Source organism: Rhopalosiphum padi, chromosome 2, assembly GCF_020882245.1.
Source record: "Rhopalosiphum padi isolate XX-2018 chromosome 2, ASM2088224v1, whole genome shotgun sequence".
NCBI classification, from domain to species: domain Eukaryota; kingdom Metazoa; phylum Arthropoda; class Insecta; order Hemiptera; family Aphididae; genus Rhopalosiphum; species Rhopalosiphum padi.
In genome coordinates, this window is record NC_083598.1 from 33327873 (window position 1) to 33347206 (window position 19334).

The 19334-nt window shown below is 28.1% G+C and overlaps 2 protein-coding genes across 6 annotated transcripts; both read right to left on the bottom strand.

Moving 5' to 3' along the window:
- Window positions 1-2646: 2646 nt before the first annotated feature.
- On the bottom strand, window positions 2647-8737 carry LOC132919486 (transmembrane protein 41A-like). 5 transcript variants are annotated; one of them, XR_009660632.1, is made up of 9 exons: window positions 8599-8737; window positions 8136-8234; window positions 7527-7688; window positions 6538-6714; window positions 5968-6106; window positions 5672-5874; window positions 5517-5579; window positions 5167-5452; window positions 2647-2903 (listed from the first exon to the last, which is right to left on the bottom strand). XR_009660632.1 is itself a non-coding variant. In XM_060981139.1 (7 exons), the coding sequence occupies exons 1-6, from the start codon at window positions 8635-8637 to the stop codon at window positions 5708-5710; spliced, it is 783 nt and encodes a 260-aa protein (XP_060837122.1). In that variant the 5' UTR covers window positions 8638-8736; the 3' UTR covers window positions 2647-2903; window positions 5672-5707. The 5 variants fall into 5 exon arrangements, 2 of the variants coding, with proteins under 2 accessions (XP_060837122.1, XP_060837123.1); XR_009660631.1 differs by having other exon boundaries at window positions 5513-5579; XR_009660633.1 differs by lacking the exon at window positions 5167-5452 and having other exon boundaries at window positions 5513-5579.
- A 4481-nt stretch (window positions 8738-13218) lies between these two features.
- Window positions 13219-17374, bottom strand: LOC132922403 (regulator of microtubule dynamics protein 1-like). Its single transcript, XM_060985903.1, has 7 exons — window positions 16978-17374; window positions 16709-16903; window positions 15708-15965; window positions 15311-15366; window positions 14505-14645; window positions 14327-14441; window positions 13219-13597 (listed from the first exon to the last, which is right to left on the bottom strand). Exons 1-7 carry the CDS (start codon window positions 17080-17082, stop codon window positions 13550-13552), a joined length of 918 nt encoding a protein of 305 aa, XP_060841886.1. The 5' UTR covers window positions 17083-17374; the 3' UTR covers window positions 13219-13549.
- Between the last annotated feature and the right edge of the window lie 1960 nt (window positions 17375-19334).

The window sequence follows — 19334 nt, forward strand, 5'->3', positions numbered from 1 at the left end:
TTTTTAAATGCCTATTTTTGTAAATAAAACAATAATATAACAATACAATAATATTTAATTAATTATACTAAGAAAATTATTATTACGTATATTTTATCATTTATGTGCAAATAGTTGTTCAGGCTTTATAATGTTGGAATAAGTACCTATTTTTTTAACATTAATTTTTTGTAAGTCCTATGTTTCATTGATTATTAATGATTAGAGTATAATTTTTTTAAAACAACTATTTTCGAGTTTTTATTATTTTTTTGTGTTATACTATGCCTCATTTTTCTGGGGACACATTATCTGTGCCTAGCATTAACCACGGTTTATAGCTCTTACAGTGTACTAATACTTAATAATGTACATGTTAATATGTGCTAAATTTTTTTTTTTAATGATAAAAACTTAATTTACAAATCAACTGTTTTTTAAACAAAAGTAATAGGAGATTTAATTTTAACACTAATAATTATATTTAAAAATTATGAATATGAATAGGCTTACCTCGTTTACTCTTTGTTTTAGTTTATTGAAACTTAATATTTATAAATATATCTTTTTTTTTTTATAAAAGAAACAAATATTTATTTTTTGGTTGTGTAATACACGTATTAATTTTTTATAGTTCAATTATAATATATTCATACTGCAATAATCATCAGCAAGCCTCGTAGTTAAACATTAATTATAAATAATTTAAATGTACCATATTGAGGTATATGGTATAATATGCTTAAAAATACTACATATATTTTCTTCGTATTACATACTTATTTGATAGGTACATTACAATTTAGATTTTAACAATTAATTATGTTCATAATTATCAAAATAAAAAACTGTCAACTATTCAGTTTTTGTTCTACTCAACTTCGTTTATTAAACTATATTTATAAAAATATAAAAGATATCTGATTTTAAATGTAAATGATCAAAAATAGCACTTAAACAGCAGTTAAACCAGGAAAATACTACAAAAAATCTTAATTGCTTAAAATCTTATACTACATTTCAGTATTTCACAATACTTTGGAATATTTGATGTATTGTTTGTACTATTGTTATTTAAATTCTATAAATACATAATATATTTATATAAGCAAATGCCTTAGAATTCAGATCTTGCTCATCTGTGCTCTGAATCTGAAAGACTTGTGATTCCTTTACTTCAGAATTTTGAATCAATCGGAGATATTCAAAATATCTGCCATGATGTATATAGTATTGCATATTATTCTAACCTATTTTTTTATCATCTAAAGCTTATTAGTGATTTACCTGTGGCAACAGGTATTCTATATTGTTTATATTACTCCACCAGTAATATATTACTATTATGTATAATGACTAAATAGTTATTCTTAATTTTAGTATTTAAGTGTATGTAGATTCTTATTATACTTCAATAAAAAAATATTTTATGAAGTGTAATAAGAATGCAAATAAATAAATATCCAAGGCATAAAAAAAATCCTTTAGAAGGAAGTGACTAGTGAGTAGTGAGTAATAATATAATTTTTTCTGATTTAGTCAATAACAGTTATTTAAACATATTAACAATTGTTTACATAAGTTGTAATTTTAATTTAAAAATTAAATACAATAGTCATAATTTGTTTGTTTACCATATTCAATATGGAAAAAGTGGGCAAGTGGGTATCGCTCTGCTGTATAGTAGAGATGAAGAGTAAGTCACTGGTCGTGTGGATGTGTTAAATTTGAATGCAATGACGGGTATCATTGTATACGAAAAACGATTCTGAACGGAGATGATTTGTCAGTCAATGATAATTAGTTGGATATATTATATTATTATTAATTATATTTAAATTGTAATATATCATTATTTTACGCGATTTCGTAAAAAATAAAATTTCATACGCTCACAAAATGTTTTCTATATTGACTCTGGAATTTTTTTTTACAATTACTTAAAGGAAAACTTATGGATAACCTTGTATTGGATTTTTGAACCTTAAGTATAAATCACAAAAATTTTATGAATTTTCAACTTCAAAATTCTTTGCAAATTTTCGTGATTTTGATATATTTTGTAAACATTTGAACTTTAAATTCTTATAAACAAAAATTGTGACTACGATAAGTACAACTTATAATAAACCTTGTATTAAATTTTAAAGATTTTTTGGATAGCCAAATTTTTTTTATCGGCATTTTAAGAAAAAAAACTTAAAAAAGTCAAAAAGTTCAATTGTCTATAAGAAGCTTAAAAAAGGTCAAAATATTTTCAAAATTTAATCGCAATTAGATAACCATAATATAAACATTTGGTGAAAATTTCAAATATTTACAATGATTTGTTTTCGAGTTACAGCAAAATCAAAAAATCGATTTTGTAAAAAAGTGGTTATGCGTAAAAATTCCCGTTTTTCCGTAATTTTTTCAGGGTTTTTCCCGACGCTTTTAAAAACTATTGGAAATTTTTTACTTTTGACACCCCCAAAGTACCAACTAGATAAATTTTACTTTTCAAAGAGGGGCTGAAGTCAAAAATCGAAGCATTATTACTACTCCAAAAAGTGATGAGACACAAAAATAAAAAAAAAAACACATCATTGTAAAATCAATACATTCATCACTCCGTTCAGAATCTAAAAAAATCATCAAAAATTAATTATTGTTTTAAAATATTCAGAATACAATATAATTAAGTGCATTTATTTTTTATTTTTACATAAATATTACATAATTATTGGTTTAAATAAATTTAATACAAATAATTATATAACCTAGTATTCTACATTGACCATAACATAGTGAATCTTATTCTATAACTATTATTAATTGGTTAGGGTACCTATTGTACTCAGCTACATTTTGATAAAATACTAGTCTTGATATTTCACAAGCTTGCGGACAAAATGGTATGGAATAATTGTGCATGCGTCAAACAGCTGAAATTAAAAACCAGATGAAGTAAACAGAGTTAATTAAAATAACATATTATAATAATCAATAACTACTATAAGCTGTGGCAAATAGCAATTGTCCAGACCATAAACACAACTAGATCAAACCTTAGAAGTACACACATTTTAAAGAATTTGCAAACCACCAAATCCTTTCCACTGTATTTATATTATTACATTAACAATAATTTGAAATGTGTAATTATGTTTTATATTTAAATATAAGTAAAACAGTAACGGTTAACAATAAAAAATTGTTACAACTTTTACGAAATTTAAAATTTCAATTTAAACAAGTTTTTCTATTCACTAAATTATAATTATTTAAATTACTGCTGCTTGAGAATGAAAAAGTCTACACTCTCTCAATTGTCCAAATTAATAATGATGCCATCATAATTAATTTTATTCAATTGAGGACTTGAATGAGGCTGATAACTAAGAGTACTAGTAGAAAAGCTTAAAATTAGAAAATATACATAGATCATTAATTTTTTATTTAGTATTTTTATGGTTTTAAGAACAATTAATAAATATGTCTCAATACCTTATTATTTGTTTTATATTTTTGGGAAGTAGTAAATAGTAATATAAATATTAAAATACCTAATTTTCATGAAAAATGCTTGAATAACACAGTTTTCTGTTTACTTGTATTATAATAAATTATAAATAAAGAAAATGTGAACATATGTTCACATTCATAGAAGAGAAGCCATTACCTATAGTGACCCTATGTTTAGTTATTTCAGAAATATACCAATAATATAAATATAAATATTCTAATAGAACCAAGGTAGTTATAATTTATAATTTATGTTATAACTACCTTGAATAGAGCATATAAGTAATATTATTAAGAATATAGTACCATATTTAATTACTACATATTAATGATCTAATCTTATAACATTAATGAAACTAAAGATTATTTCATATTATGTTATAATTGGGAATATATAATAGCTACTCAAAGAAAAATAAAAATATTATAGTGCGACTAGTGGGTACATTTTTAAATTTATTGATAATATTTACCTATTTCAATATAATAATATTTTTATTTTTTAGTGGTATCACTCTAGTTATGCCAATAGGTATGATTATGATTAAACATTTCAATAATTTTATTAAAAATAAAATATTGACCAATAACAGATGGACATTTGTTAAAACCATATGTAAGTATGTAACTATATAATCAATGGTACTAGCATACTTCACGTTCATGTTATTTTCAAAAGATATCTCAATAGTCATGCTTTCAGTTTGTAAAGGTGATGAACTCACTTCTATAGCGTTGTTCCCTATTTTCTTTAACTATTACAAAATATAAATGCACTTCATTCTAAATAATATAGGTTTTGAAATTTCATTAATATAGTAAATATTTACTTAAATTTTATTTCAAATCTTTTGGGGTGGTAGATCCAAAATATAAAACCTATAATATTTCATATAATTGAGTGTGCAATGCATAAAATGGAATATAAAACATGAATATCATCATTGTTTTCTTTACTATATAATAATATTAATGATATTTATATTAATTTCCAAACGTTTAAAATAATAAAATAAAAACCATTATTATTATTAGTAGAGCTTTTAATAATTAATAAAAAATAGTTATTTATATAATACTTATACTCTATTTCTCAAACAGCAAAATTCACAAGACTTCAACATCTCTTACATGTTCCTCTTTCAAAATCTAGCAGAATACCCAATTATAATTTGTAAACTAAATTTCTAATGAAGTACATAAGTTACCATAGAAATCGATGTCTTCCTTCTTACATTAAATAAATCAATTCAAAAGTAAAATCCAGAAAATATTATAATTCAATATTATCATTATTCATTAATCTAGTCTAAATAACCTTATTTATTTATAATTATTTCCAGTCTAATTTTACCAAATGTCTAATTTTTATTATATTTTATTATATTCACTACTAAAAGTGTTTTTTACCCGTAAATCTATAAATAATAATAATACTATTTGATGACTTTAGCAATAGTAATATCAAAACCTGATTTTTTCATAGTAATATATTATGTATGATCTTAAATAATTTATAAATTGTATTCAATTATTCCAATTCAAAGCTTTATAATAACCTTATTATTTTGTCATACATTAATTGATGTATTTTGTAAGTAATTTGGTTATATATACTTAAGCTTTTTCTAGTATGTATATTGTATATATCTGGATTAAACTAATTTGAGATTCATTACTTACATGGAAATAGAAACATTGTTATTCAATAACAGTCCTTGATTTTGCACTGGGCAATTTTCCAAAATTAATTTTTTTTAAATTTTTATAATTGAATCAAGGATTCTATACCGAAGTTATAGAAGTGAAATTTTCTTCTTTTTTCTATTTCAGTCTCTTCCGCTGTCACATAGATAAAAGATTCATAACCGTCCTTTTTCCAATTTGTCATGTGTGTTTTTTTCAATTCTGAATTTATCAACCAAATATTTATCCAAAAAGTTTTTTAATTTGGACATATTTTTCAGTCCTAATCATAATTTTAAATAATAAATTTATCAAATCTATTAAATTAAATACATTTCAGTACCTACAAACATTGTGCATTCTAACTTTTGATGAACTTTGACAATGTGTCTTGTAGAATTGAGGTTACCCTTTAACAAAGTTGGTCATCAGTTAGCCACCAATAACTGGGTAGGTACATACATATAGTTTTTAAACACCTATTATTGTTCAACAAACATACCATAAGCGACAAACTAGTAAACACTGTAAATAACAATTAGGTGTTTATTTGACAGAACTTCGAAGCAATTTTTACGATCACCATAACCACGGCTATGGATGTTAGCTGAAGTGTAGTTTTTAAAGTAAATATTTCTTCCAACGAATCGATACTTGACAATGTCTCGCCACTCTGACAACATATGTAATTGTATGGCATCAGTCCTGTAAAAAAGAAAACTGATGTAATATTTGAAATACATATTAATATATTATAGAAATTATTGTGAAAAACCATTTGGTTTTCATTGGACATACCAAGAAATGTAGTATATGTAAATGTCCATAGAGGAATGCTAAAAACTGGTGCAAGCAGGTTCAACAGCCAGTTTGGAGTGATCGGAATGATACGCAAGACTAGTAGCAAGTACCAAAGTTGATGTTTATTATTTTGAACCTAAAACAATAATTTCATTAAGAAGATGCCACCATTACATATGTTGTCTTCATTTTATAAACATACAACATAGCAAATTAGTTTTCGGTAGAACCAATTGGAAATTATAGGTTCTAAATTTTAATATTTTTAAAAATTATCCTATGATCAAAGTTAAAGGTAAGAATAACATTGCTTAAATAATGAGTATTATAAATATTACAAGTTAAAAATGCTCATACCTACCTTAAAAATTAGAATATCGGAAAAAAGCCAACTTAAACATAGAAAATGGTCTTACCTTTAATTTTAATAATAGGTCAATTTGTTTTAGTATTAAAGCTAAGAACACAGAACAACACATGTGAGTATATTGCCTTCCTAAAACCTTTGTTGCTTCACTATAATGGAAATAATAAAATTATGTTTACAAAATGTAGTATTTTACTTACCAAATTTCCCACAGTATTTTTTGACGAGGTTAACGTGCCTGGGAAATAATTCATTAGAAACGTCTCGACTCCGCATACTTTAGACAAGAGGTAACATGCCGTGACACCTATACTGGATAGCGTACTTACCAACAGGAGCCCAAGACTAGAGCCAAACAACGAACCCGCAATTAAATTCTAGAAAATAATAGTCATTAAAATAACTGCAATGGTACAAACTTGGTCAAATTAAATTTTAACATTGATTTTAAAAGACTAAGGCAATGCAATTCTTAATAAAAATAAACACATGAGAAAATATGTATATTTTTTTTTAAATAGGAAGTTATGAAAATATTTCTTTTATTGGAAATGTATATAAATTTACCTTTTTTGTAATTTATTTAAAACCGCTTTACATTATCTTAATAGAATTTTTTAATGTTTAGTGTTTTAAATTTTTTATTTCATTATATTTATTTTCTTATTATGTATGTTATAAAACAACTTTTTGGCTTCAAAGTGAAAGAAAAAATAATATCTACAGGAAGTTTTACTGTTTGTACATGCTAATAAAATAATCCATGTAAAAACAAAGATTTAATACATTCTACTATATTATTTAGATTTATATTTACATTTCATCTATAATATATCAATTCTGGTTTCAAAACGTAGTCAACATTATACAAACATAAAATTTGCCAAAATAATAATAGCAATGACATCTTTAAAAGTATAATAATGCATATGTTTCAGCCAGTCCACACAGTTGATAAAATATTTTATTATAATAGTTTTATAACTTTTAAACTATTTTTTTTTTAATTAGCTTCTAGTAAAAACTATTACAGATCAACAATTACAATATTATCATTGAAAATTTTTAAATTATATTTTTAGAAAATAATAAAAAAAATGTTTTCCTATTAAAATTTAAAATTAAGATTTGGATCACTGTAGGTTGAATACCATGAGACTGATATTGCCTCACCAACATGCATACTCACCAGTATAATAGAGCCTGGTATGCAAAAAGCTTGTTTGATAATGTAAACAGTACTGAACAATGTAAGCATATATAGGAAGTTGTTATCATAGTGCTTTTTAAGACACGAGTTGAGTTCCGCTAATTCAGCCTTGCTCTTGGGAAGCTCCAGTTTGAGTTGGCACTAGATGAACAAAAATTATAACAAGACATAAATAAAATAAAAATTTAACATACAAGTCAAAGGACGCCAAAATCCATGATCAGGTCTTAATGAAATTATAGTTTCTAGTTTAAAATTGATGAGTCGCTATAAAGTCATTATAATTATTGGTCTATTATATTATATAGTTAATTGGTCAGTCATGTTCATACATTGTATGTGTATTTGAGATGTCGGAAATTGTTATTTAGCTGTATGTAAAATTTATCACGTTTAAACATAATTATAATCAAGTAAATAAGCTAATTATTTTTATTAAAAATAATTTTTAAAGATGGTCAATTTAGGCGGATATACTTTGATGAAAGAAAAATATTTTTAAAAAAAAACAGTTTTAATTCACTTGGCCCTACACAATTGTATGTAGTTAATGTCCATATTGTTGTGAGTAGGAAACGGAGATCTTACTTGGTAATTGGTGGTTGGAGCATTTTGGACGAGAATGCGCAACCCTAAAATTGAAACGGCAAACAGCGGAATCACCAATAACACCCTGGGCAATGCCATCTATGAAAAAAAAAAAACATAAGGATGGAAAAATGTTATAATAAAGTGTGAGCCTTTGATAATAAAGCAGAGTATATATTATGAGACAATCATAAATTATTTAACGCAATGAAAATCCATTTGGAGTCTGTTGAAAATCATTTACAGAATCTAATCTGAACGTTGATCGAATGATCGTCATATTTTCAGCGACTAATCAAAATTCAACTATTATATCACCGTACTCGTTAGCTGTAAGCGTTGCTCTTCTTTAATTCGATTCGATTAATTGAATTCGACTATTTAATTCTGGAAATGGCTTTCTTACTTTAAGCGGAGGGCCAACGAAAAATCGATGACACCATCACACCGTGTTACAAATTACCGTCTTATCAGTTCGGTTATCGTTCTCGCTCCGGTTCATAGATAATATATGGAGGATACCTTGAGAAGATACTAACTATGACTAAAACCCACGGATATAGATACTAACTATGACTAAAACCTACGGATATAGTATCTATATCCGTTCTAAAACCGTGGGATAGCCGATAGGGGCTCGGGCGTCTTCGAGACCCTGATAACCATTCTGATAAGAATTTATATCATCATTTTGTAGATGTATCTAAAATGTCATGATTATTTTTTTCATTCTACATTTAAAAATGTATTTACAACCGTAAATTATAATATAATGATCACCATACTGTTTATCTATCCTAAAATCTAAAATAATTCACTGTATGTCATCTATTTAGATTCAAGACACCAACATTTTTACATTTTTGATAAAACCTTTGTTTACACCATTATAAATTGTTTCTAAATACTACATGCAATAGACAATGACGAATCCAGGATTTTAATACTGTGGTTCTGCCTCACTTACGAGAGGCCGCTGTATAGAAGGTTTAACCAACTATGTATTTGTATTACAAAGTAGCTATAAATAGAGTGGTGGTTATGGACTTATGGTGGTGGACACTCCGTTTACACAAGGGGCCTCATATTGTTATTAATGTTCACGCAGCTGGTATTGATATCCGTCTTATTAGTTTCTACTTTTCTACGAATTTGAGCGACGTGTTGATCATCCTTTAATGTCTAAATTAAATATTACACATTGTTCTGTCGATAACGTCCTGGCCACCACATGTTTGTATTATTAATTTGTTAAACGGAATATGTGTTGCCCATTATTATAGTATTTATATAAGAATTTCTACGTTAGAGCCATGGCTCGTAACACATGTTATACATAGGTATAAACTCTAAAGTAAATAGCGACTGCAAACGTCAACAATACCCACTTGTTCATGTTTTATAATCGTAAATATTGTTGACGTCGATACCGATCTTACGAGTGTTGGCGGTTATCGGCAACGGCTTACGTATTTACGACAGCAGTGGATGGGTTACCCAAATATATATATAATATAATAGTAGGTACGTTTAATTTTAATACGGGTGTGTTTAACACCACAAACAGGTATATAAAATAATAATAATAAAAAAAAAAAAAAATAATATAAATAATTCAAATATACCTATAGGCTATAAATAGGGCGCCCCGAAAATAATTAATAATAAATAATAATTAAATAATACTATAATAATAATCCTATCACCTTTACATAGGTGTCCGGTTATAACCTTTGACATAACAATAATTAACGCCTATGCTTATAATAAAATAATAGAATACAAAAGGTACATAAATAACAAAAGAAAGACGACCTGGTTTGCGGCAGCTTCCTGGTAGACGGCGAGGATCACGTAGGTGATAGGTCCTTCGCTCCTTTGGGAATCGCACATTCGCACACAAGGCACAGCACAAATAATATTTAAATAGACCACGACTACCTATTGTAGTCCGCTTGCGGTGATATAATTAAATCACGGTGGTAACGTATACAAGTAAAAAAAAACCGTTGGGTATCCGAAATAAATTGACCACAAGGTTTTGGGCGACGGCACAAAAACGGTGTGCACTAACGGTGGGCGCGGACAGATATACATGCGTCGGGCCCAACCGTTAGAAAAAAACAAGAAACCCAAAGGCTATAGATCGCTGGAGTGCTGGACTGGCTGACGGTACGGTCACTGGCAGACGAGCTGTCGCCGGACAATGTAGGGGGGAGCTTGCTGGACATTTATCTCCACCATCACACTGTGGTGTCCGGTGCAATAAACGGATATTATTATATTGCCGCAAAATCGTTCCGCGCTCGAACAAATATGTTAAAAATCGTGCGGCCGAGACGGACGCGCCCTCGAGTCTCGAGGGATAATGTAGAATTTGGTGGTCCTGAAAAGGACGCTTTTATGTTTTCCCCACGATAGAGCACCGGGTCGGAATTAACCGCCCGGCAGGGAAGAGAGTTGTCGTCGATCGACGCGCATTCAGTCGTGTGCCGTGATGCCGCGGACGTCTGCAGTGTACACCTAAGTACCTAACCCTACGCGACGGCACTTCGAGAACGTTCGTCGGGCGTCATAGGTATGACGATCCCGATAATCGATTAGCTCTGAGCGGTGCACGTCGATTTGACCGTCATCGGTCGTGCAGTGTAGACTGTAGACACACCGGCAACACGTCGTTACTGAAGTCCGCTGTCGGCTAATTCTGTACTGGTTCACGACGTTTGGTCGACAATTCTGTCGTTAGTATTTTGACGGGGCGCACAAAAAGACATGATCCGTCTGGCGTCCGTGAGGACATTGCCACATTGGTGTGGTGTGCGACGCTGAGTCGGCACTACCGCCACTACCCGAGCCAGCTGAGGCGAACAACCAGATAGTGTCCTGCGCCGGTGCGCAGTCTTATGTGGCCCACTACATTACTCCCCCCCCCCCAGCCACAACGTGCCGTAGACCGTGGTTACCGTGAAGGCCGGCACGCGTCTGGACGAGTGAGGAACTTCGCGTACGTTTCCCGCCGATGCCATACCGTATTGCCACAATAAGCGGTGTAATTACCTTAAGCCACTCGAAAGGACTAGGGACCGGAAGGGCGCATGTACGGACAAAGGCGGATCGCGTCGTGGTCGCCAATTTGGCGGGGCGCACAAAAAGATTTGACCGGCCGACGTCCGCGTGAGGACATTCGTCTGGTGTTCGCCGTGGCAGGTCTGTATATAGACGATGTCTGCGGTCTGCCGTGGCCGCAGCTGGGTAGAAGCGGGCGGAGCTGTGCGCCGCTCAGTCGACACTACCCGAGCCAGTCGAGTCTAATGTGGCCCACCCACAGCATCTTCCGGTCTGAGCGTAATGCCCTACGATCCGGCGTAGTCGATGGTGTTCGTCCGGTGATCGGTACCTATCTGTTAACCTCGAGCTTCTTTCGGGTATTGTTCTCTTCTGCTCTGTTACTGGGTTCGCCGCCGATCGTCTGGGTCTTGTTTCTTCTTATTCTTCCGCTGGTTTTCTTAGTTCTTGACAGTTTGAAGGTTGAGAGTAGACTGACGATATTCGCAAACGCTTCGTAGTTATACCCCGTTGGCGTCAGTTAATTTATATAGCGTTGTTACGATGAATTACTGGGGCTAGCTACTTCATTATTCTCACTTAATACGTACCTAGTATTTTTCCTTATTATACCTACTTTTGATTCTCTTTGACGTAGAAGTAGAATTGTATGTATTTTTATTAGTTCTGACTACAACTACCTACTTATATAAATGTCCTATCGCCTATTACGTATGACGATGTTTATTATAATAAAATATATAAATATTCAATATTATGGTCTATTAGTAGGTATTTATTTTTTATAAATTATCGTAGTGACATTGCTTCGTTTAAAATTATAGAAAATGTTTCGTATACACGAATCTATATAACTGATTTTTATTTTACATTTTTGTTTCGTTTTAGGTCATTCATTAGAGTTTTAGTACATTTTTCACTATTTTTTTTTATCAATTGAGTGATGAGAATTGAAATGAAAACAAATCACGAGTAAATTATATCATTTATATCAGTATATTTCCCCCCAAATTAATAGTACATAATATAACTTATAAGATATAATTTTATATAATATAGTAACTATAGTAAGAAGATACTAAGATGTAAATTATAACAAAAAAATTATTAGGGCACTTTTTAGGTTATACCTAATTCATTCGTAATGTATCTTTTTATGTTTTTTAGGGCATCAATATCCAGTCCTTAATAACAATAGTAATGAGTATAAATAAATTATAATCTATAATAACATAATTTTTAATTATATTATTAGTTTATTATTCATGTACCTATGCTATCTCTACAGCACAATGTAGTGAACATATATTAGCTACTAAAAAGCAGTGGTAACTACTTTAAAAATCACCTAAATATTTTTAATTCTTGGATGAATAGTTGACATACATACCCGCATTTTCTTATATCACAATTCAATGCAATCTGTAATTGATGGTAAAACCGCAGCACACTTAGTGGATACTCGTGGCACTCAGTTTGAAAACCACTGATTTATATAATAATTTTTAAAGAAACAGATAATTTATTATAATATTGCAAATATAATGTATACCAATTTCAGATTTTGGAACAAAAACACAATTAATACAGATTGCTTAAGTGATAATAGTTTATTCTCATAACAAAAGTAAAAAATGCATAACTAATGTAAAGCACAGCACTTAAAAGGAACAAATAAATACTATTATAATAAGTCTAACTGTAACAAATCATAAATATATAAAAATAACATATTAAGGAACATAAAAAAGATAATTTTGTTTAAAATCACAACATAGAATTCTATATATAGATATACATTGAAATATTTGAAATTACTAGCTAAATTTCAAATTTTTAACCACAAATTTAATATTTATAAATTGAATGATTAAAGTATATTATATAAAATGTAGGACTAGTGACAGTTAAAAAGGTAACTTAAAGCTTTTGCTAAGTAAAAGTAATATTAGTGTCATTGACACTTATATATCAAACTATAACTCATATAAAGTTAGATACATCAAGCTAAAATAAATAAAAAACATGAATTAATGATATATTTTTTTTTTTCAATGAATTAAATAACAAGTTACTTACAGATTATAGTTTATATGCAAATAATAATAATAAATAAAAATTATACATATATAGGAAGATTTTCAATTTGAACTACAGTCTATATTTTAAAGATCATTGGAGAATTGAGAGGCTAAACTCTGAAATTTTATCTACACTGAATAGCTTAAATTATTGAGATATGGTAGAAAAAACATTAAACGTACAAATAAATCAGTATTTTCAAAAGGCGGTGATGATAAAAATCCAGTTGTGTCACAGAATAGCAGAAGAAAAATACAGTAATTTGACTATAACCCAAAAGATGATTTGAGAATTTTTTCTGCTTCAATTTTGGCCTGAAAAGCATATTTCCAAATAATTAAAAATCACACATAGACATTAATAATTACATTCATATTGATGAAACTATAATAACAACAATTTATTTAGTTTCTTATACCCTTAAGGGCAATCTGTTAAAATATTTCTTTCAAGAATAATTTTGTGATTGTATTTCATAACTAGAATAAAAGTATTAAAAAGACTAGCTTTAAAAAAGTCAATACATGAGAACAATTTTGTAAGCATATATTAAGAAATATGATAAAAATAAAATAAATTTTGTGTTACTACTTTATGTTATCTGGGAAAATAAACTATCTACTGGGTAGTAATAAAAGTAATATAATTCTTTTAAGTGACGTATTATTTAGTAAGTAGAAAATATGAAAAAATGTTAATGAAAACTATTGATTAATTTTCAACATAAACAATTGTTACATTAAGACATTAAGTTATAAAAATGCAGAGGAATATTAACTTATTATAAATACATAAAAGTAAATGGGATGATTTTTAAAATCTTATTTATACACTTTTTTGTAATAAAACCCAATAAAATATTTATTTTATTTACAAATACAAATGATTATGTTTATAGGGTTTCTGTGACTGCAAATATTTAAATACAGTAAATTATATACTCTAAAAAAGAAAAGAAATTTTTAGTTGTTTTAAATTAAAAAAAAACAACTTGTTATGAATCTGTTGAGAAATCAAATTAAAATTAAAATTTTAATATTTACTTGATGGTCTTCAACTGTTTTAACAGGATATTGAGTGACTAGTTTCAGATAATACTCGGCACTAAATTTGTTATCCATTTTCAAAAACGTTTTTCCCAACATAAGAAGATTTTTGCTGTATAATAAATTTAATAAATTAACTAAAATTAAATTAACACATCAATTAGATTGTAGGTACCAGTAAAACTTTGGTTGAATTGATTCAGCTTCTCTAAAATATTCTAATGCTTCTTCATATGTGGATGTAGGAATTTCAGTGCCAAATATAATTGATCCAAGCTTCCTCCGAAACCAAGAGATATCAGCAAGATTGTAACACCTAAAATTTTTATTATTTTATTTGTTAAAAAAAAAAAAAAATAACACCAAACCAACAAAATTAATTATAGAGTTCTATTTTAACTGATCAATTTAATGTTTCATAAATTAAACTTTGTACAATTTTAACATCTTGATTTATTAACATGAAATTACTTATTAGTAGGGCTGAGATTACGATGCACTTTGCATTGTTTTCCAAAGCTTTCTTTGCGATGTTTGTTTTGTTACAAATACGTTTTAGGTATTTTTGAATAAGAATAGGAAATTTGTAAGATATTTATTTGTAAAAAATAGATGAAATAATTTCTTATCTACGCTCTCGTGATACAATGTATCAATAAACAATAACAATTAGTTTAAATATATATTCAATAAAATAAAATGTTTACGTTATAAAATAATATTTAATATGTAATATTATTTTTTAAATTTTAAAGACTTTTTTAAGGGCATAACATCCCAGCTATACTTATTAGTTATTACTAACTAGTTTAATCTATCACTGCAATACATTTTAATTTGTACCAGTATAAAAAATAAATGTTATTACAACCAGATAATTAAATTTTAATGTTTTAATATTTGTAGTCCTAACAACTTAGATTAATAAATACATCTTATTAAATGTAGCAAAAATATACAACTGAAAAATGTAAGTCTTACCAATAACCAATCATGTATCGTAAAAATGGATCTTTTGGGTTCAGTTCTAATGCCATCTAAAAAAATAAGAATAATAGTTAATGAATTATGTGATTTATTTATTGATGCTTATAAATAGTGGCACACACTAGAGGTTTCTAGGGTAGCAGCTGCTACCCCTGAATTTTTTGGATTGAAAGTGTAATAATATTTTCATGCCAAAATGATACTAAAATTGAACATAGACACTGCATTTAATACATTTACCAATAATAGCAGTATATTAGAAAAAGCATTATTATGCTAATTTGCACTTATTTTTAGTTTTTGAAAACGATTTGGTGGATGGGTGGTATATTTTTCATTGAACGTGCGCCACTACTTATAAAAAATAGCTATAGCTGCACAATGCACATACTTGCAAATGAAATTTCACAGTTTCCAATTTAAGTAATTGTTCTTTGATTCCTAAATTGATATTACTGTACGCATCAATTAAGACAGCAGCCCATTTGTGAACTTCTGATATATTTGAATCAATGCTTAATGCTTTAATAATAGATTCATGTGCTGATGATATCAAAGATTTTTTTTTCTCTTTGCTAATGTTTTCATCTAAACTCATATTATATTCAGCTTTACTTAAACGCCACAGTACTTGTACATTATTTTTTTCCTGACATAAATAATATACATAATTATAACAATTATTAGGTTAACACACATAAATATATTCATTTTTCATTTTTACTAGTTTTAATATAATATTAAAATTAATAACTGATAATTAGCAATTAAGGTTAAACATTTATCAACTATTTAAACGTGGCTTACTGATAAATAAATACCCTGAAAATTATTTAAAATTAATAAAATATAAAATAAAGAACAAATCAATTTTTTATTATTAAGTAAATTCAAATTTACAATCTGTATAGTTTGTATATAACATAGAAGGTTTGATTAAAGGAGGAATAACTTCTTTAAAAACTTAAGAGGATGCCACTATACATATTGTGTTGTATCCATCTTATAAATGTATAACGTGGCAAATTAACTGTTTTCTCATTAGTTTTTTACGGTATTTTCATTTAAAAATTAAAGTATTGTAAAAATCTAACAAAAGAACACATAAAATGTTCTTACCTTTAAGTTTGATAATAGGACATTTCACTTTAATACTTAAAGTTTAGCTGCTAAACACACAAAATTGATTTTATTGAACAACAATTTAGGTGTATAGGCGGGTATGGTTGATGTACTCATAATAAATTGGAAATCTAAATTTCTATTTTTTACCACAATATTTCTCTACGGTTTAAATTCATAGGTAGTTGCATACATATAATATTAATAAATATTATTATTTATGAACTCTACTTATCACATAGCAATAAAAATAATATCAAACATAATCACCTTGTACTCTCCAAGTAGACGTACTACATCTTCATACTTGTTAGCTAGGAATAGCTGATCGGCTTCAATAAGTTTTTGTTGCAAGACTATTTTGTCATCATCGACAGCTAACTCGCGTTCATTGGCTTTGATTAAACTTGCCTTGTTGTTGCTGAAGAATGGAATGGATAGGCCCAACATCACTGGTAGCCGAACCTGCGAAGAAAATTATTAATTTAACAAGTCCAACGTATTTCTAGCTACAAATCGACGTCTGCGGTGAACCTTACATTTGGCGAAGATTTGACTGCACGATGGGCCTGTCGGTATCTAATAGTTTGTGCGAAAGATTCGTAAACGAACCAGCTGATGTGTTTCACTCGGTTCCGGAACATGTTTGATGAGTTTAATGAAAGTCCGCGTTGCTACAAATCCGACGTTTACTATCTTCGGCCACCGGCGATAGGTACCGTAGAACTAACTTGTAAGTATATTGTATGTAATGTAAGAAGTATGTAAATGGTAATTGGTAAGCACTAAGTACCAATATAGTATCTAACTACTAACTATAGTTAGTTATTCATGGTTCTTATATTAAAGATTAAAGAAAATCATAAATAGTAAATAATAAGCGAAAAGCGAAATTCTAAATTTGCTAATTTGCTATGTTATATTCTGTGCTATCACAGAATTATCACAAATGATAACAGCTCGCTTATAAAATATCAGTGGCTTGGGTGTTTAGTGTAGTGCTACTCGCGATCCACTTTTTTAGACCTAAATTATTCGCGACCCACGTAAGCTTTGGAAAAAAGCTGAAATTACTTAAAATTGCTAAAAAAAAGACTTATCCTAATTTTAAAGCTTACGCCACCCTAAAATGGGTCGCGACCATAGTTGAAGACCATGGTATTCTGTGATAATTAACTATATTCGTCCATGGAGGCCACAGTATACCTAAGATATAAATATATAATATAATATTAGAATATCTATTGTTAATCCGTGGTTGTATCACAGAATAACCGTAATCGTATTATTTTATTCTATGTCATGTCTATAAAACATAATCATGATTTTTCTTCGTTTAATATTCTTTAATTATTCGTGCTTCTTCTTTTTTCGTTATCGAAAACATCTTTTCTGTATTTAATTTTTGATTTTCTTAGTCAGATTTGTGAAAAATTAAATTCAAATGCGTATTAAATATTAATTGCTTTAATCCTTTGGTTTTTATTGTAAGTATAACTCTGAATTCATGCTTAATTTAATAAAATTTGATTTCATCAATCGAATAATAAAATACACAACAATAAAAATAACCTAATTATATTTAATAAAATAAAATTTATTATTATTTAATGTGTTATATAAGATAATGTAACCAAAGATACTTGCACACTGATTAAATTTATCTAGTATTATTAAAAAAATTTAAAATATAATATATTAATGAATTAAATACTTAAGTTACTAAATACAAAATGTTTCAATTACATTTTCTTTAAATATAGTTGCGTAATAGGTACATATACTAATTTAAATCAAAATTCAAGACATTTTTAATACCTAGGTAGGCTTGGGTACATACTATATCGATACCTTAAGTATTAAGTTAATATTAAGTTTAATGCCATTTATTATATTAGGCTGTGGTTAATGCTATATGTTTTTTCATCTAATGTCATTTCAAATTTTATCTTGACAATTAATGTGTTATGACTCATGACTAGCTAGTATTTAACTGCTTCTATAGTAAAAAAGACTTAAAAACTCATAATTATAAAAGAATAAATAAACTAATGTTGATTTATTTGTGACATAGTTTTTCATAAATATGTCTTTATTCTTTTCATGTTTGAAAATGACCTTTCACTAGATGTACTTGATACTGGTAAAGATGCTAAAATCTGCTTGAGTTTAAATACATTTGGATAAGTTTGTCTTTTGCATAAAACTATTGCTAGGTATTTTTTTGCCAGATGGAAGAAGTGCATTTAATTTTTGTTTATTGATATTAATGATTTGAAGGCCAATAATAACATTTTTTGATAAACAAACTTTAAATTTAGTTGATCTATAAATTAATCTAGAAGGAATAAAAAAGCAACTTGAAAATATGATTCCGGTGGATTTGTTCAATGATTACTCTTTTTGGTTGTCTTCCTATAATATGTGGCATGGAAATATGTGTATCTATAAGTTTATATAATTTATTTGCTTAGCTCAGTGCATTTTCAAAAATAGTATGAAATTCGAACAGAGAAACCAATATTAAAGTTTGAAGTTTTTTGATGTATCTTCCGAAAGTTTCATATCTTTACCTAGATCAATACTAATTCTTTGAAGTGGTTTTGAAAGAGGTAATCCAAAACTAAATACTTAATTCACAATAAGTAAATAAATAATGAAATCTTCTTTCAGTATTGATGTTAGAAGATTGCTTGTTTGTGATGATGCTCAGTGTTATTCCACTTTAAAATTATAGTTAACGATTAATTTGAATCGCGGACGAAAAGTCCGGAGACAAAAATTCCGCTTTAAAAAAAGTTGGACAAAAAGTCCAGATTCAATTTTTATAATCGGACAAAAAGTCTAAAAATACAAAATATTTTATATACCTAATTAAGAAAAAAAATATAATAAT

Bases quoted from the DNA above. Each gene is read 5' to 3' on its own strand.
- LOC132919486 (XM_060981139.1), bottom strand. From the start codon at position 8,637: ATGAACCGGAGCGAGAACGATAACCGAACTGATAAGACG. The intron at 8,235-8,598 runs GTAATTTGTAAC...TTTTTTTCATAG, and splicing joins ATAACCGAACTGATAAGACG to ATGGCATTGCCCAGGGTGTT. The intron at 7,689-8,135 runs GTAAGATCTCCG...TTGTTCATCTAG, and splicing joins CTCCAACCACCAATTACCAA to TGCCAACTCAAACTGGAGCT.
- LOC132922403 (XM_060985903.1), bottom strand. From the start codon at position 17,082: ATGTTCCGGAACCGAGTGAAACACATCAGCTGGTTCGTTTACGAATCT. The intron at 15,966-16,708 runs GTGATTATGTTT...TATTTATGTCAG, and splicing joins GTCTACTTGGAGAGTACAAG to GAAAAAAATAATGTACAAGT. The intron at 13,598-14,326 runs GTAAATATTAAA...TATGCTTTTCAG, and splicing joins AAACAGTTGAAGACCATCAA to GCCAAAATTGAAGCAGAAAA.